The 19069-nt window shown below is 41.9% G+C and overlaps 1 protein-coding gene across 5 annotated transcripts; it reads left to right on the plus strand.

Annotated features, from left to right (window-relative positions):
- Window positions 1-329: 329 nt before the first annotated feature.
- qki2 (QKI, KH domain containing, RNA binding 2) lies at window positions 330-15096 on the plus strand. Of its 5 annotated transcripts, none has more exons than XM_028567543.1 (9): window positions 330-931; window positions 3374-3522; window positions 4589-4705; window positions 8320-8463; window positions 9721-9808; window positions 10034-10312; window positions 11610-11633; window positions 12270-12347; window positions 14362-15096. In XM_028567543.1, exons 1-9 carry the CDS (start codon window positions 790-792, stop codon window positions 14382-14384), a joined length of 1044 nt encoding a protein of 347 aa, XP_028423344.1. In that variant the 5' UTR covers window positions 330-789; the 3' UTR covers window positions 14385-15096. The 5 variants fall into 5 exon arrangements, with proteins under 5 accessions (XP_028423344.1, XP_028423345.1, XP_028423346.1 ...); XM_028567544.1 differs by having other exon boundaries at window positions 12273-12347; XM_028567545.1 differs by lacking the exon at window positions 11610-11633.
- Window positions 15097-19069: the final 3973 nt, after the last annotated feature.

Consider the following 19069-nt stretch of genomic DNA (forward strand, 5'->3'; position numbering starts at 1 on the left):
AGTGCAGTATTTATAAGCTAAAGTTGCACAACATGGAAATACTTAAGTAAAGTAGTCCAACTTTAAAATTGAACTTCGGTACAGTTCTTGAGGGCACCTGGACACACACACACTTCACAGGACAAGTGATGGACAGTAACAGGTGTGCATACATATGTAGAGCTGTTATATTGTTATACTGCGGGCGTAGGGTGTGTGCGTGCTTGCTTGTGCGCGTGAGAGAAAGGCGGGGGCTCTGAGGGGCTGCTGAGAGGGGACGAGCACGAGCCTCCTCCCCTGTGATAACGGCGACGCGCGGCGCGCTCCTGACAGCCCACTCGTGCTGTTGCTATACTGTAATCATATGATAGGGAGTCGATCCCCGCTGCAGAATACCGACACACCGGGCGGACACCAGCGGAGCAGCCAGGACGGATGAGACCAGTTGTTGGTAGATTTTTTTTTATTAAGTCGTTAAAGAAGTGCTTCGTGTCCGTTAAAGTTTCGCCTGAAGTGTCAAAAAGAGCCAAACTCCCTCCATAAAGGAACTTTTTCAAACTCTGGAAAGAATTGGACACAGGGGGGAACCGTTTGGAAGAAGAAAGTGCACACAGACGAAACGTTAACCGAAGGACAGTCGATTTAACCGGAGCTGAGATTTGAGTTAGGCTGCAGAGAGGCGGTCAGCGGGTCGCGGCCGGTGGAAACCCCTGGGGTCCTCGCATCGCTTGTCGGGGCGTGTGTGTTTTTGTGGATTTCCCCACAAGTTTCTCAACTAGCTAGGTCACTTTTACTGTAGAAGCTAAAGCCATGGTCGGGGAGACAGAGGTGAAGGAGAGACCCAAGTCCAACCCGGACTACCTAATGCAGCTGATGAACGACAGGAAGGTGATGAGCTCCCTGCCCAACTTCAGCGGCATCTTCACGCATCTGGAGCGGCTGCTGGATGAAGGTAACTCGGGCCCTGTTTGGGGGATGTTAGCCCCCTTCACTAGAGACCTTAACCACTTGTCACACTACAGAGAAAATGATCTTTTTCTTGGCTAGACACGTTCAGCTTAATGGTGAGTGTTCATCATAAAACTGACCGTTAGTCTATTGACTCACTTTATCGAATAGTCATTAAGTGCTTGAATTCCTCCCTGGCTCCTAGGAAACAAATGTCATCCCATCAAACCCTGAAAGATGCTAATGATAAATCATTTAACACTTGTATTTAGGCCGATATGCTTCTTTTCACTGAATTCCTTAACAGAGCTGTGGTTCTAAATTGAAAATAAAAGTGTGAATGTGATGTGAATTTTACCTTAAGTCCCATTTTTAATTTGTGGAGGGCAGCAGATGAACACGCACGCGTGCACACACACACACACACACACACACACACACACACACACACACACAGACGAGCAGTTGGTGATGGGAACAAATAGACAGTTGTTAGTCTTTCCCAGTGACCTAATGCGCAGGCTTATGTGAATGCTGCAGCCCATCCCTGAGCAGGAACGAGAGTATGTCACCGTGTAAAATATTTGATTTGAGGCTGATTACATGCTGTCTGTACAATGCACTGCACTTGTTGATGTCTAACATCTTTTTTGCAAGCAAAAATAAAATAAAACAATAAAAGATGGGCATCACAGCATTGCAACAAATTCTTTAAAAGTGGCATCTTGTGTTTTTTTTTTTTCAATGTCAGTTCCATATTGGAACAATATGCCGAGGCCTGTTGTTGCTACTGTTGTTGCACATCAGGATCACCGAGGTCCTGACTATGTGCTCTCTGACAAGTCTCATGACGCAGCAAGCCTGTTCTCATACCAGATGACCTCTACGGCCTGACAAATAGGTCAACTTAACATCTCTAGTTGTGTTCCTGTTGAAGGCTGACAGCCGAGCACATTCATCTCTCACCCATGATAATGTGACACCCTCGGTTAGAATGAAAGGCTTTGTACCGTACTCATTTTCAGCCTGGCTGTATCTTCTGCCTGAGTAATGTGGACAAGGGCACGGTATCAAAAAGTTTGTGCAGGGTAATAAGGAAGCCTGCCAGTCACAAATATTGTCAGGGTGAATGTTTGTGGCATATTTGGAAGCACTGCGACGGTGTTCTGTCTATATATAAACCAATGACAGGTTGAAGTGTTAAGATAAGGCCTGCTACAGCTCCCCCTTTATCTCTCTCTCTCTCTCTCTCCTTCAACTCTCTTGTTCTTCTTTCACTTCTCATTTTCCTCCCTGCTGTAACTAAAGTAGGACAAAAGCCCTGCTTGTCTGTGCAGATTTGTTTGTGTATGTGTGTGTTTTTTAATTGTCACTTTTGGTCTGTAACAGGTCAGAATGGGTTATTAGAGGATCATCATTGTCATTGTAGCTGTGGCTGTAATTATAGAGTCATACTGTAGTTATTATGGTTGGACTTATCACTCTCAGAGCTGGAAGACATGCCTGTCAGCCTGCTTAGGTCAGATGATATTTGTGCCTCGAGGCAGTTATTCTGCTGTGTGTGTGTGTGTGTGTGTGTTTGTGTGTGTGTGTGTAGTGCAGTAGTCAGTTATTATTGTGCCAGCATGTCATTACAAAGGCATCAGAGGCTAGCATCGGTCATTGAGACAACACTAAACAATCACGCAGGCAGACAACATAGTCTCATTTATGATGGTGCTTCTGCACCAAACCTAAGACAAAAACTTACCATTTAAGTAAGCAAAAATGCCAACCATTCCGTGGTTGCAGCTTCTCCAGTGTGCTTTTCTCAGTGTACATCATTCATCATCATCAGTGTATCACTGTACACTTAATATCTTTGAGTTTTGGAATGTTGGTCAGACAAAAAAGACATTAAAAGACGTCAACAAGGAGTCAGGGAAAATGTGATTGGCTTATTATTTTTTTGGCATAAGATAGGCCAGAAGATTTAGCGATTAATTAAGAAAATGCTCTAAAAATATATTCTAGTTTCAGCCCTTGAATAACTGCCCTTTACTAGAACTTCATAAACACTGGTAGGTAAAGTAGGTTAGGTTACTGTGATCCCCGCTGACATGTACTGTATGTTGTTTTTTCCTTGTATTATTTACAGAGTGAAAGGGGGAGTGTGTGTGTGTGTGTGTGTGTGTGTGTGTGTGTATGTGGGTGAAATAAATGAAAAGAGAGAATATTCAGTAATAGAGGAGGCCTGATTGCAAAGCATTCGGTTGGTTAGATTCTACATTGTGTCTGTCTGTCTGTCTGCTGTCACACTCCCTGCCTCCTGTAATTCTGGTGACAGTGAGTCATCGTCCTAATAAACGGACGGTCTGAAGAAACGTGACACTTGTGGTAGCTCATTGACACTTGACACGTCCTCAGTTAAATTTACTCGACTTTACACCCTCTTTCTGACCCCCAGAAATCGGCAGGGTACGCAAGGACATGTACAACGACACGGTGAACGGTGGCATGTTCAACGGGCGCGACGTGGAGGAGCTTCCCGAAGCTATTGGTCCCGTGGCTCAGCTGCAGGAGAAGCTCTACGTGCCTGTCAAAGAGTACCCCGACGTGAGTGGACACAACCATGACCTGTGACCTTTTAGAAGAGTTTCTGTTTACTTTATCAGGTCGCTTTATCTCCTCTCAGTTACAGAATGCCAGAGGCTTTAAATCACAGATTTACATTTAATCTCAAAGCTGATTTCTTTCTGAGATCATCTGTGCTCACACCCAATGATGTAATCTAGACTTGAAATAGATCAATAATGAACCTTGGCCTGTGTTTCCAATACAATAAAAATGTATCATGTACAGTAATATATTAAGACTCAGACATAAGTTTACACCATAATCATTTATAAGATCTTAAAAATGTGCATAAACTCTTTTTTTTTCTCCAAATATAAAGACAAGTGCACTGCAGTAAGAGACCTGTACATCACTGCTCCCGCCAAGTACATTTAAGCGCTGCCGTATGAGTTGCGTTGATCTAGATTGAATGGCTCACATGATTTTCTCCACGCATCAGCTCGCCAATCACCGAATACAATGACAGGCTGTCCTCACTCACATGACAGGAGGCTAACAGGACACACACACACACACACTGGAAAACGGTTGAGATCAAGGTTAAATTTAGAGAGCAGTTCCTCTATCTGCATTTGTGTGTGTTGGTTAGAGTTGAGGCTCATTGTAGAGGCCGGAGTGAAATATGTCGCAACTGGAGTGAACATTAGGTTAAACTTCAGTGGAGTTGAAAAAAAGTAGGAAGAGGCTGAATGACTGTTATGAGAGGCAAATGAAAGAAAGACAGACGGATAGTGGCAAAAGAAACACTCACTCAAACACACACACACAGAGGGGCAGCTGTCTACTTAATCACTCAGTCTTAGTGACAGATAAGGTTAAGAGAACGGCGCTGTCCTGTTATGCCACCAGCACCAGCCAGCACCCATATAATGAGCTATTTTTGTCTCTCTTAGTAACACATCACAGATGCACAAACACAAACTTGCAGCACATGCAAATGCACACACACACACACACACACACACATTGTAAAAAGTCTGTGATGTGAAATGTGTCTACCCTCCTTCAGGCCTGTTGTCAATAAGTGATTTGCTCTTTTGTGTAGTTTAACTTTGTAGGGAGGATCCTGGGCCCACGGGGACTGACAGCCAAACAACTGGAGGCAGAGACCGGCTGCAAGATTATGGTGCGGGGAAAGGGCTCCATGAGAGACAAGAAGAAGGTATACACACAGATAAACACGCTCACAAAAACACACGATACATGCTTTAATTACAGGAATAGTTTGAAATTCTTCCTTTTTTGTCAAGAGAAGATTGATACCACTCTTTTGTGTCTATGCCAGATATGAAGCCACAGCAAGGAGACAATTTGCTTAGCTTAGCATATATACTGGAAACAAGCAAACAGCTAGTCTGGCTCTGTCCAAAGGTAACAAAATCCTCAAAGTCTTGTCTTAACCGGGAGGTTGCCAGGCAACCCAGCAGAGACCCCAGCAATTCACTACATCCAGCCAAGAATAAATCCCGCACATATCCCCGTAAAACCACAACGTGTCATTTTTACACAGTTTTTATGTGGATATAAACAAACAAAATGTAACGTGTTGTACAGATATGAGATTGGTATCAATCTTCTCATCAAACTATGAATAAGTGTAATCCACAAAATGTCAAACTATTCCTTGACATAGCTTTTTTACTTTGCTATTTATATAGCATCTAGGCAGCCATTGATTTCTATTCATTTTAGCACATTCTAATAAGTCAACTTGTGGAAACTTTGGTTAAGACAGTTACTCCGTCACACTGCACATTATGTGTACTTTCATTACTGTCAAAGTTACATTCTCAATGTGCCCTCAAATTGAACTAATTTTGAGATGCAATACCATTCAGCAATAACACAATAACACACGGTAAAGATGAGGAAATTATGTTTGAGAGGACTTTGACATGAATGGAATTCAGTAGCAACCTGAAAGCTGAATAAGATACAATTAAATGTAAAATATTGATGTGCTCATGATTTGCTGGAAAATGTTCAGCAGTAATATGGAGTCTGTGTGACTGAAACACGCAAAGATCTGTTTTAGCTCGTGGTCATTTATACACCAAAAACACTTTTTTAGCATAGCATTTCACAGGGTTAAAATAATAATCTATGGACAAAACACAGACACACAAAAAAAACTTTAATAGTCTTCTTTACTACTGCTTCCTACTGATTGAGAAAGAGAGATTGAGAGTTGACTGCAAACACATGAGTGCAGCATTCTTCCACTATCTATCTATCTATCTATCTATCTATCTATCTATCTATCTATCTATCTATCTATCTATCTATCTATCCCTTCTCTCAAAATGAGTTTTTGGTTGTTAGTTTTTCTGTCCTGGTGTTCGGTCCATCTGTTCCCCCTTCCTCTCCCCTGGTGTCTGCTGTTGGACGGAGTCGGCTCAAGCTTTCCAAACGGCAGGTGGAGCAAGTCCAGCATTCCTCCCCCTCCCTTCTCTCTCTCTCTCTCTCTCTCTCTCTCTCTTTCTAGAACATTCCCTACCCCGCACGCCCCTCAGAGAGAGAGAGAGAGAGACACACACAGAGACAGAGAGGAAGGAAAACAGAGACACAGTGGGAGGCAACGGGGGAGAAGAGAGAAAGATGTTGACTTTTGGTGTTTTTCAAAATGATACATCTCACTTGACAAAACATCTACAGAGGATACAATGTCCCAGCATGCAATACGGAGACAGAAAACTTCATAATTTTAAGTTTTAACTAGGGCTGCAACTAACCATTCTTTTCCTTAGAACAAGATTTTTGGATTAACTGATAGTTCAGGCTATAACATGTAAGGCTGTACTTAAAGGAATGGTTCAGTATTTTGGGAAATATGTTTATTCACTTTCTTGCAGATAGTTAGATGAGAAGATTGATACCACTCTCATATCGGTCTGTTGAATATGAAGCTGTATCCAGGAGTAGGTGGTTAGCTTAGCTTAGCTTAAAGACTGGAAACAGGGGGAAACAGCTGGCCTGGCTGGGAAGTCACTGCGCCTAGCCAAGAAATAGTTCCAGCACATCAGGGTCAGGTTATGCTTAAACATAACTAGTCAACTATGTGTTGTCCCTCCACAATAAAAATTCAAAGCGATTAAAAGTTGTTTTGAGCAGCAACACTTGAAGGTGGAGTGAAAAGCCTGCTGTCTTAGAGAGCTAGGGTGCAGTATCTTTTAACTATGGGGATAACTCAGCACATTTTCAGACAGTTGTCTCCTTGAAGACAGTCACTCCTGGAAGACATTCATAGTGTTGCACTTGTACACATAATAAGTAACAGAAATAGTTATAATAACAAAAGAAAAAAAGAGACAAGTTAAAACCGAGCTTACTTTCTCACATCTGCACAGCTGGCCAATCACAGTGTGAATGTCGTATCGTTGGTTTCCGAAAGTTACAGAAATTGTAGGACACAACCACGCCTAATCTGATGTTGGAAAGGGGGAGGGGAGTGCGGGTTTCCAAAGCTATTCGACTAGCCGACAAGTTGTTCTGGAGAAGCATACTGGCACCTAAACCCGCCATAAAACCACAACAAATTAAAGGAACAAGATATGATTTGGTAACTTTTGAGCTTTAGAGATGCTATAAAGTGGATTATGTAACCGTTGGAAATAGCTAGGCACGCTGTTCCAGTCTTTATGCTAAACTAAACTTACCGTCTCCTGGCTCTAGCTTCATATTTAATGGAAAAGAGTGGTATCGATCTTCTCATTTAACTCTCAGCTAGAAAGCAAATGAGCAAATATTCCAAAATGTCTTTAGTTTTCCTTCGAGCACAGCGGAACTTTCAGCTAAATGCTAACAGCAGCAATGACAATGCTAACCTGATGTTTACCAGGTAATGTTTACCATGGAAACCATCATACTTTCGTGAGTTAGCATGCTAACATTTAATTAGCACCAAACACAAAGTACAGCTGAGGTGGATGCTATTTATTTTGCAGGTATTTAAGACATGAATGTCTGAACCAAATGTCATTATTAGTTGCTTTTCGGGCCGCCATTGTAAATAAGAACTTGTTCTTAATGACTTGCCTTTAAAAATAAAAGTATGACAACCCATTCAAAATTTGCTGAGATATTTCTGTCTGGACCAAAGAGTGATGGAATGACTAACCAAGTTATCGTGGCTAAAAATAAAAACGAATGCATCACAAGTTCTGGTGGACTTGAACCCTACCCCCACCCAAAATATTTCAGTAATCTTAAACAGAGAAAAGCAGCTAATCCATTTTGTGTTTGTTATTTTTTTTTTTTAACTATTTGGAACACAAAAGTTATCCAAACAGACAATTGCAAGAGTAACCATATGCACCTGTTTCATTATACAAACAACATGGAAGGAGACCAACAAATACAACCAGCAACAGGGTCTACAGGGTCTGGAATTTTTTATTTGATAATGACTTACTAAACGCTCATTCAGTCATAAATGCTATTATTGTTATTGGATCAACATCAGAATATAAATAAATTGACCATCTATTCAGCACTAATTTAGATAAAGTGTCAGTGAGTGAAAGAAGGGAATAGATAAGATTTAAAAAAGCAACATTAAACTTGTGTAACTACTGAAGAGAAACTTGGTTATTTCATGAGTTTGATAACGCTTCCAAAGCTGCATTACACAACCTTGAGCGTGTTTGTGTGTGTGTAGTTTGAGGCCGATCCAAAACCCGGGCCAAACAAGAAGAAAAGTGAAATCCTGTTCCCTCTGTGCCGAGCTTGTGTGTTGCATTCAAACGGAGCTTTAAAAAAAGTGTTTTTGTGTTTCAGGAGGAGATGAACAGAGGGAAGCCCAACTGGGAGCACCTCAGCGAGGACCTCCACGTCCTGATCACAGTGGAGGACACACACAACCGGGCCAAGATCAAACTCCAGCGGGCCATCAACGAGGTCAAGAAACTTCTCGTACCAGCTGTGAGTATCAGTCCGAACCCCTCTGTGTCAAATATTATGGTCTGGGCTGATGGAAGAACTGTGTGTGAATGGATGAGGGTTTACTGTGTTGGTATGCATGGAAGGGGGAAGGGGATTGTCAGTCCAAAAACTGTGTGTTTGTGTCTTTTTGTGTTTTTGTGTGTGTGTGTGAGAGAGTGTGTGTCTCTGTGTGTATGAGAGAGTATGTGTAAGGAGTTAGGGTAATTAGGGAACATGCATAAAGGGGTTTCCATGGTAACCCTGGGTTGTTTGAAAGGCTGAGGGAATGAATGGAGAGTCTGTTCACTTGTTCTCCCCACTCCATCACTCTTTTCACTCGTTCACAACTCACTTCATTCCCAACTACTGGCTACAGTATTCCTTTTTCTCCCTGTTTTTTTTGTCATCCACACAAGAGGACATTTTGATTGAACTCCTCAACATTTCTCACATTCTCCAGCCCACCTACATCCCCCCCTACGGACACACATGCATGCATAAACATGACGACAAATCAGAAACACATTGGTTGCACGTAACTAGGACTACAGTTGAAAATTAGCCGACTGGCTAACACTGGCGCATTTACAGAAATGTTGATTAATGTGCATTATCCTAAACAAATAAATAAACCATCACATATAGACACAGGGACACACACTCTCAAAGTTATCCCACACTCAAATGCCATAGCACATATTTTGAAAATCACAAGCTCCTTTCTTTTTTCCGTCGGTATTATTTGCAACAAAAGAAACAGATTGAAAAGACCAGCAGGGGGATTTCTATTGCGGCAATCAGCCGTCACTTCCGCTCCAATCGCAGCACAGTATCGGCCAAACCTAGAAGTTAAAAGATGTGAAGTGTCTATAAGCAATCAGGGAGCTGGACACCTGTTAATCTCTGTTTGTGAATGTGCAAGTGTGTGGAGAGCAAAGGTATTGATATGTGTTAGTTTAACTCCACCGACCTTGCCTTCCGACTGTAAATCAGTCAAGCTTTTCACCGAGATGTAACTGGAGCTAAGAAGTTAAATATGTCGTGTGTGGTAGAGTGGCTGTGTACAAAGTCTGGTCTACTAAATTTCAAACAATGTTTTTATTATATAAAAAAAAAAACAAGTGCAGAAAAAAAAATGCGTATTGTAACATTTGCTGACTTTTTAAACCAGACTCCCACAAAAGTTAATTCATTCACTTGTCGCTGAATGACAGTCCTCGCTAAGTAAGCTGATTGTGCTGCTCTGCCCTGGTGTAGGCTGAGGGGGAGGACAACCTGAAGAAAATGCAGTTGATGGAGCTGGCCATTCTCAATGGGACCTACAGAGACGCCAATGTCAAGACGCGTAAGGATGACATCATAGTTAACATGTGGAGGAGGGTTGGTGTATGACAAAGGAGGGGTCTTGGTACAGGAGTCCACTGTATATATGAACAATGCCTCTGTTTCTACTGTTAAATAGACTGTTTGTCCTCTCCTCTTCTCCCCTGTCTATTGTATGTGTCTGCACTTTGTGTGTGCTCGCGTGTGGGTGTGCGCAAACTTGCATTATTGAATGTGTGCCGCACAGCCACCGCCGGCTTCCCTCTAGGGACACCTCAGGCGCCTCGGATCATCACAGGCCCAACGCCCGTCCTGCCTCCCTCCATGCGCAACCCCGCTCCCGTCAACACGCCGACCCTCATGCCTCTGATTCGTCAGATCCAGAGCTCCGCCCTCATGCAGGGAGGCAATCCGCATATGGTGCAGCAAGGGCCCGAATCTGGAATCATCTACACTCCCTACGAGTACCCATACACACTCACACCCTCCATATTGGAATACCCGATTGACTCAACTGGAGTATTAGGTATTTGGAAATCAAACGTTCATTATTCCTTACATGGTCAATGGATGTATTATGAGAACTGGATACTGGATTCCAATGGAAGTTGCTCACCAATCGCATACGTCAAAAAACCTTTACCGTAGTCTTTCTGTCACCGCCCGCTTGTCCCATCGATGATCCCGCACAAAGAAATAGCATTTCTAGAGTCTAAGAAAGAAATACGCAAATTGAAATCCTTCATGGTCTAAAGATTCATAGTACATCATCATGGGCCTTGTTTCCAGTTTTATAGTCAAGCTTTATAATGGAAGTTTATGGGGGAAATGTTTTTGAGCAACAGTAAAGTTCTGCACTCAGAGTGGTCGAGACTTAACCCTGGCTTGTATCTGCATTTATAAAGGTGTGTTAAAACAGAAAGCAAATCTTTTATTTATTTATTTTTTTCGTATTTGACGACTTGACTGTTTGTGCAGTCCGTGTTTATTCACCCCAAACAACCAATGTACCAACTGTACAGATGGCACATGAGCAATGACCCTGTGTTTGTGTTCAGCTCAGCCTCTGACTGAACTTAAACTCACCAGAAACGCCAGTTCTTTCTGTCAGTTCCCTCCGGTCTCTCTCCTCGTCCCTCTGGTCTCTGTACATTTATGATGCAGATTCACAAAATGCCGGGATATTTTTGCAAAAGATTAAACATTTTAAGCGTATCGCTTGACACGACTTAACCACACAGTCTATACACAAAACAGCCTGGTACCGCCTAATTTGAAAGCCACATTTCATCCATTACTAACTGTTAGCTCGCCAGGCTAAAGCCACACATTGGCTTTCCTTCCTTCTTTATTTCTTTATTTATTTCACTTTTATAAGAGACCTGGCCAACAGGGCGGTGTCGAGTAGTTAACACAGTCACCTTAAAGCACTAATTTACAACATTCACATATGACAGGACCTGAGAGACATGAAAGAATGGAGAAGCTTGAGAAGTGGGTATTTGTACTTGCAAAACATCACATACATGGGTGCAGAGCTTAGTTAACTAGTTAACAAAAATGAGAAATTTCTTCACGAGCTGCTTTTAAAAATAGCCAAATCCGAGAGAAGCCTGAAGCTTTGCGCGTCAAACAGTCCAAACACAACCTGATATTTTCTGTTATTGTCGGGTTAGCAAACAAAACTCGCAGCAACCGTTTTTTTTTCTTTCTGTTGCAGTACCACGCTTTCCCGGCGAGACAAATTGGCAGCCATATCCAGCTCTTGTAATACATCCACAACATATATAGATGAATGCTGAAGCTCATTGTTGGGCTAACAGTCCCTTCTTCCTGTGTTTTTGCAGGTATGGCTTTCCCAACCAAAGGCTAAGCGATAGCAACCCTTCCTAGCACACACATGGACTGGCTTGCAGAGACCCCCCTTCCCCCCCCCCACACATACTTGTCCCACAGAGCAAACACTCAAAGTTTGCTCATACTTTCGGATGACAGATTCCTCGACAGTCATTCTGTAGTCAAGTGTCCATTCCTGTTAATTTCCTCTTTGTATTAGCAGACTAGTGTTGTTGTGTGACAGCTATTTAACTTTTTTTAATAGTTCGGCTTCCGCTTGTAATTTTAACACATTTTAGTGAACCCATAGATATTTTTAGCGCCGCTGTTTGTGATTTAATATATGAAGCTTATTTTAATCACAGAGCTATAGAGTGACTTTGCTTACAGCTGATGTTGAATCTAATAGTGAAGCTTAGTGAGAAATTAGTGGTTTGGATTAATATTTTCTTCAGAGAACAGAAGACCACAAAACAACAAGAATTCTGACTCTTAGAAGTGAGATGTTTTGACTTATTTTCACCCTCAGCCTTGAACACTTTGTAAATTCCTGGTTTCACTGATGTTGGTGCCATGGGTGGACTGTTTGATGTCTTTCTGATGAGTAACCTTCTGTGTTCTGTTTTGGCAATGTCAATGGCTGTTAGCAGGTGCCATGACCACTAAGGTACGACGCCACGACAAGAGAATCCATCCTTACCAAAGGGTAGTGACCCCAGACAGAGGTTAGTTAGCTCACCAGCCACTTTATGTGTATGTGTATGTGTGTGTGTTGGTGTGCGTGCATGCAGACCAATGGACCAATTTCAATTTACATGTGTCTGTAATACGGCATGCCTAAAACAAAAAAAAAGAAAAGAAGTAATAACTGTATCAAAAGGTCACACGCTGAAGCAGTTTCAGTGTAAAATGTGATTGTTGCAGTGAAATAAGCGAGCAGATTGGGAGGGACCATATGAGGGGTGACAGCTGCAGCGGTTATCTTTGCTCTCCTGGTAGATAAACTGGACGGCTTGCAGGCCGGGACCCTCTCAATTAGAATGGATCGCTCCATTCATGTGACTCAGTCCTTGTGACTGTGGATTTGGAGTCCTCTCTCAGAAACCTTTTTTTGTTGTTGTTGTTTTTATCTCTTCACTACTACTTTTGACCATACAAATAACTGTGGGAAATGTTATTTATACCCAACTTCATTCCAGTAGAATTCCACAAATGTTTTTTTATTATTAATTAAATCCTGTGTTGTGCCCAATGACTATATGACACTTAAAGTAACAGTGATTGTCTTTTTTTCTGAAGGTCATTCAATTCAATATGATCTTTGGTCTTTACTACTAAAACACAGCGTGTGATAACTACTGAAGTCTGTGTTACAAGCTCTTTTGTATGAAATACTGTTTGTGGTCTTATCAGTCGCCCACTGGACTTTATCATTGGGGCTGTTTACATCTTTCATATATTTCCTAGCCAGAGTGGTGCTGTTACCATGTATTTAGCTGCAAAATAAATGTGTATATAGGGATTTTAAGGATTTAAGTGCTTATATGAAGCTTATGGAACAAGATCGCTTTGGAAATACCTGTAGTATTTTTCTTTTTTTTTTAAGTTTTTTTTTTTAGTTTGTAAATCTTTATTTTTGTTTTTACGATATGCTTTTTATAGATGAAGTGTCTCCATGTAAACTTCAAACTTTTATTCAAGGTGTGTAGCTACTACTGTTTTAGTCACCAAGAAAGGTGGCAATGAAGGCAGTGTTTTGCTCTGTCTATTTAAGATGAGGTGACCTTCTCGATTCACAGGCCTCGTGACTGTTTTATGCAATAGAAATGGACTAGCTAGCTACAATATATGTGTGTGTGTGTGTGTGTGTGTGTGTGTGTGTGTTTGTGTGTGCGTGTGTGTTTGTGAGAGAGAGAGCGGTGGTGCTCTTGTTGTACACGATGGACAAAAAACACTAAAAGGCAATAAAGATGACTATTGAAAAAAAATCTCTAAAGAAAACCAAAGCCTCTAAATTCTTGTAGTTAGTCTGTCTATTGTTAAATTGTGTCTAAGTCCCTCTAAAATCACCATCTCTTAACCTTTCATCGCTATCTCTTATGGTGCCTCTTTGCTTACTGTAGTCATTAGGTGCTCTTCTAATACTTCATAGCAAATAGATCAAACCATAATCAATTATCAGTTAATCACAACTGTTAATCATTCGGATCTTATGCCTGCTGCTAAACAATAGCTCTACTTGTCAGTAAGCGAAAGTATTTCTGAGGCCCAGACACTTTTCTTTGGACATAAAGGTCACTCTCTCACCCACATGAAACCATGCTGTCTCCCTCCCTGTCCATGGTTTCACTGTCTGTCTGTGCTAGACGTAGCCCAGCTAGCATGAGTAGTATCACTTTAGCAGCGATCACACGACAGGAGGGGCATCTCCTAAAACGTAACCCTGCGAACACCTTCATGAGCACACGTGAGCATCACTAACCAGCCATTCCTTATGTCACCACCCGGTGGTTGATGTGAGTCCTTCTGAATGGTTATGCAGGGCTCATAAAGGTGTTGCGCAGCTCTTATGAAGCGCCCCTCATGCTGTGCGACTGCAGTAGATCTGCCTTGTTGTCATCCTGACACCACTAGCTGACACTAATCTCTCTTCTATCTTTTTTTCTTTTTTATGTCCCCTTTTATGTGCCCTTTTTGTTTCCTTTCCACGTCTGTCCGTCTCTGTCTGTCTAACTCTAGCTGCCACGGCAACTAACCCATGACCCCTTGACCTTCTGACCTTTCCGCCCACTGATGACCCACCCATCTCTGCCTGCTGGCGTGCTCATTGGCCCACGGCCCCGTCACTCCCCCAGCTCAGCCAACCAGACCAGCACATTGGGAACAACCCGGCTGCTTCTGTCTAACCAGCCAACCAGACGACAGCGATCATGGGAATAAACCTCAGGACCCCGCCATCACCAAGTCCTAACCTAAACTTTACCAAACGTGCCTTCTTTCCAAAAGTCCAAAGCCAGTCTAAGAATGTTAAAACAGTCGAAATCCCAATCTGTAACAGTTGTTGCCATGCATAACCAGTAGACTTTACTGGGGACGGGCCACAAACTGGTGAAGGGCTCCTAAACCAATCCCACGCTGTGCCAAACCCTGCCCTCAGTCCATGTGATGCAATAATAATGACTCTATTAATAACTATAACTATACTGATAATAATGTTACTTATCCAGCAAAGAAACCTTTTATAAACACTAAAACCTAAAGACATATGTTGACATTTTGAAACATCTTTCCTCATCGGGCAGCTCTTACTTAACTTTTACACACACTCTCTAAAGAGATTGCTATTTTTCTGGGCCAACAAACATTCATTTATTTACACATCATAATTGGTGTCATGTTTTGCCAGACCCTCCTCCAAAGCGCGCCGGAGGAGAGTCTGGCAACTCCACATAGCATTCAGGGATCGAAGGAAAACGTGCTGTGGTTTATTGACATTTCTTTAAACCAATCGCAATCGTCACTGGAGAAAAGCCGCGGTGCCGCTGCAAAATAGGCTCGGAAGAAACTGGTTTTGGTGGAACATGTGTAAGTTGTTTTAGTCTTGCGACAGAAAACTCAGATTGGACAGAGAGTCTAGCTAGCTGGTCGGATTTACCCTGCAGAGAGAAAATGTTAACCATTGTCCTCATAAATCGACCGGAGTCTAAAATGCCAACACAAAGGAAGCCCAAGGCAACGGATATCCAGCCTAAATGAGTGAAATCCGGCGGATGTTCCGGTGGCAATGGAGCAATCCCAGAAGTGGAACGTCGTGGATATAGACTATTCACATATTAACACACTTTCCCTTGAAATGTAACACCAATGATGTGTTCAAAATGTGTTCAAAATGTCACTAAAAAGAAAGCTGTCGTCCAGTGAAGTAAAATGCCAGTGTAAAACCTTTTTCACCGTAAAGCAACAGGTGCTCAGTGAGGAAAAATAACAAACTGGAATCCAAAATGCCAAGTATCTTTTGAGTTTTTGTTAATAGCTAAAGAATCCCAATACTGAGTCAATATAGGCAGTATAAATGTCAATTACCAAGTAACGTCTGTACTGTACAGATGCACACACACAGAGGGAAGGTTGCACTTCTTTTGTCTAAATGGAGAGGACTTACACAACAATGCCTTTGCCTTTTTCACACTACAGTATTGTATGAGCTTGAACAACAGTGCCTTTATTTATTTGAGAGCGATGGAACAATGTTACACCTAAATCTTTTACTACTACAACGTGGGTTTGTGCCTAGCATGAAATTATATCCTTTGGGGTTTATGCAGATTAATTGTCATCATCTACATTTTATGGCTTTACATCCATAACTCTTCCCGATTCAGATTTTAGTGCCAAAAAAAACAAAACAAAGAAGTGGCTCATTTGAATTGGAAGTGCAATGCAGTATTGAAGCAGCAGCTACGATGTCCGAATTGTTTATGTGTGTGGTTCGGATACCTCGAGAGAATAGTGTTATATTTTATCTTTTTGTTTGTTTGATTGTTTTTGTTGGAGATGAAGTCGTCCATATCTATATTTCTGCATGTGTATCAGCTTTTTCAGAAGGTGTGGTACAGTTACACACACATATACACACAAACCAACTGATGCCTTGATATAAAAAAAGAAAAAAAAATCATGGAGCCGTAACATCTGTAACAAGTTTATAATGTATTTTTATATTCTATTTTGTACGTGAAAATAACATTAAATGACCTTTTCAGATAAGAACAGTATGCCTTCTTACGAAGAGTAATTTAATGAGTATAACTATCCTTCATGTGTCATTAGGAATCAATGTCCTGATAAACTGGAGTCTCTGATGTCCTCTGTATTAACTTGAGATCGACATTGCTTGCCTTTTGTGCCTTTTGTATACTATGAGTGTGACAATTAACAGTGTAGTACAACATTAATCTACTCTTCAAGTGTAGGTTACTAACGGTTACCACTTCTGTGATTATTAACCACTTTAATGGTATCTGTCTCTGCTTTGGATTCCTTTAAAAAAAAAAAATACATGTGTGTCTAAAAAACGTGAAAAGAAAGATATGTGTTGAACTTTTAACTTTTAAAATGAGCAGAAATAACTCTTTGTACACTATTAAACTCATAGTTGTAAAACTAACAAACTTTGTTGCTTTTTCTCTGTAGCTCTTAATTATGCAAATCAGCTTCCTTTCTGCATACTAATCACCAAACACTCCTTTTAGATACTGAAGGAGGAAAAGAAACCCAGCAGATACTTTCGGACAAATGCAACGAAAAGGCCACAACATGTTTTTCCCACTTCTCCTTTTCTGTGCTCTTTCTCTTCTTCTCTATCTTCTCCTGCTATTTAAGTAGACATTACACACATTGATCCATGTAATAAGAGGGAACAAAATACACCCAGCTCACCATGGTTTCTCAGAGGTCAGGTTCAGGTTTAGAGGACTAGATGGCTGGGGAATTAAAGGGAAATTGATTGTGCAAACTCGCCCTCAAACATCTGCAGAGTAAATATTACACAGGATCACAGTCTGTCTCTGAAGTCTCCGAAACCCCACCGCTAATATTGTGTCATGGTAGCTACATTTGTTCTAATTAGGCTCTTTTTGATACCCTCTAAGGGTGCACTTATTCAAATGAAAACATAAAGAGGGTTAAAAGAAATCCTGGGAAATTTGAGCCTTTGACACTTAAAGTTCCCTTCAAACTACGCATTTAAGGTTTCACACGCGGAAAAAAAGGAGAAAATCACATGGAGGTTTTCTGTGGTGAATGCAGCAGTGGGTGGCTCGTTCGTCCTCTCCCTGCCCTTCCTGCTTTCATTGTGGAGTTGAGGGGTGATATTGAACTTCAGGCTTGGAGTTGAGCCTGCTCTGTGGCCGCCAACCCCCGATCACTGAGAGAGAAAGGACATAATGTGACTGCTGCTGACAATCCTCTGGACAGGAAGAAGCCGAGTGGAGATAGCACGGGAGAGAAAAAAGTACAAGAGAGACTGTGTGGACGTATAAATGGGTGGGGGTGCGTGTGTGTGTTTGGATGGGTGTGTACTCTTGTCTCTGTTTTTCCTGTTTTCTCTCAAGTTCTGTGCTGTTTTTTTCTCTCTCCTAGTCTGGTATGAAAGACTCTTCAAGCATCTGGTAATGTATTCTGCAGTCAGCTCTACGCCATTGCCAACACTGGGGCCCAGAGCTCCCAGTGCTTACAATCAAAGTGTGGTTTTGTGTGTGTGTGTGTGTGTGTGTGTGTGTGTGTGTGTGTGTGTGTGTGTGTGTGTGTGTGTGGGTGGGGGGGGATAAAGAGAGAAAAGTGAGAGAAAAGACAGGTTGATTTACATTACTATGTATGCACAGCATTCTCCACATAATGAACAGCTCCAGATTCCCTCTGCTTGGTAAATATTTGATGACCGAGCAGCGGAATGATTTTTAGTTGAATAACAGGAGTCCTATAAGCTGCTCAAAAGTTGTATTTCAAACCCCTCTCTCTCCCTTGTCCTCTTCCCATGTAAATAAGGCCAACTCCCCCTAACTCCACACACCCCTCTGAGGCAGTTTAAAGACCCAACACTGTCTCCTTGTCTCCTTGACAACCAGCATACACTGGGGTCCTGTCGTGGCCTCTCTGTCTTTTGTGTTTGGGAGCTCAGAGAGACAGAAAGAAAGAAAAAGAGAGTGAGGGAAAGAGGAAGAGAGGAAATGAAGGATGAAAACAAGGCGGAAAAAAAAGATAACAAAGATGACATCACAGATATTTTATCCCACAACTGAAAATTTGGCTCGACGATGATGATGGTGATGGTGATGATGATGATTATGATGATGATGATGATGATGATTAGCCAGAGGCACAAAATGGGTGGCAGCTTAGTCTGAGAGAGTTTGAGCAGAGAGAGAGAGAGAGAGAGGGGGAGAGAGGCCCAGGCCTGAATGGAGCATTGTGGGAAAGACAGTGGGCACACTGGGCAGTAACACAGACAACACTAACTCACAGATCATGCCAGAGAGTCTGAAAACACCCACACTGGGCGACAATGGCAAACTTCATCGCTCCACTTGGCCCCGTCTGAATACACACATACAATGGCAGAATCCAAATAAGATGCTCTGTTATTCGTGAAATTTAACACACTAAATTCCTTCAGTGCCTCTGTCCTTTGACCGGCAGCAGATGGCCGGGGCTGCGCTGCATAAATGTGCACGTACGTGTGCATGTGCTTGTGTTCTTGTCTTCCTGTTGCATCATGGGTGAGTATACCCTGTAGGTTTGAAATGTGAGAAACCGTGCATCTAAAGGCCAGACAGGTGTCATATTTATTTAACTCCGCTCAGCCTCACTACATCAAGTGATGCCAACAGTCCAACAAATCCAACTTGTGTCTGTCATAACTGAGTACAAATTTCCCCAAATCAGTCAG

Source organism: Perca flavescens, chromosome 21 (genome assembly GCF_004354835.1).
Source record: "Perca flavescens isolate YP-PL-M2 chromosome 21, PFLA_1.0, whole genome shotgun sequence".
NCBI classification, from domain to species: Eukaryota; Metazoa; Chordata; class Actinopteri; order Perciformes; family Percidae; genus Perca; species Perca flavescens.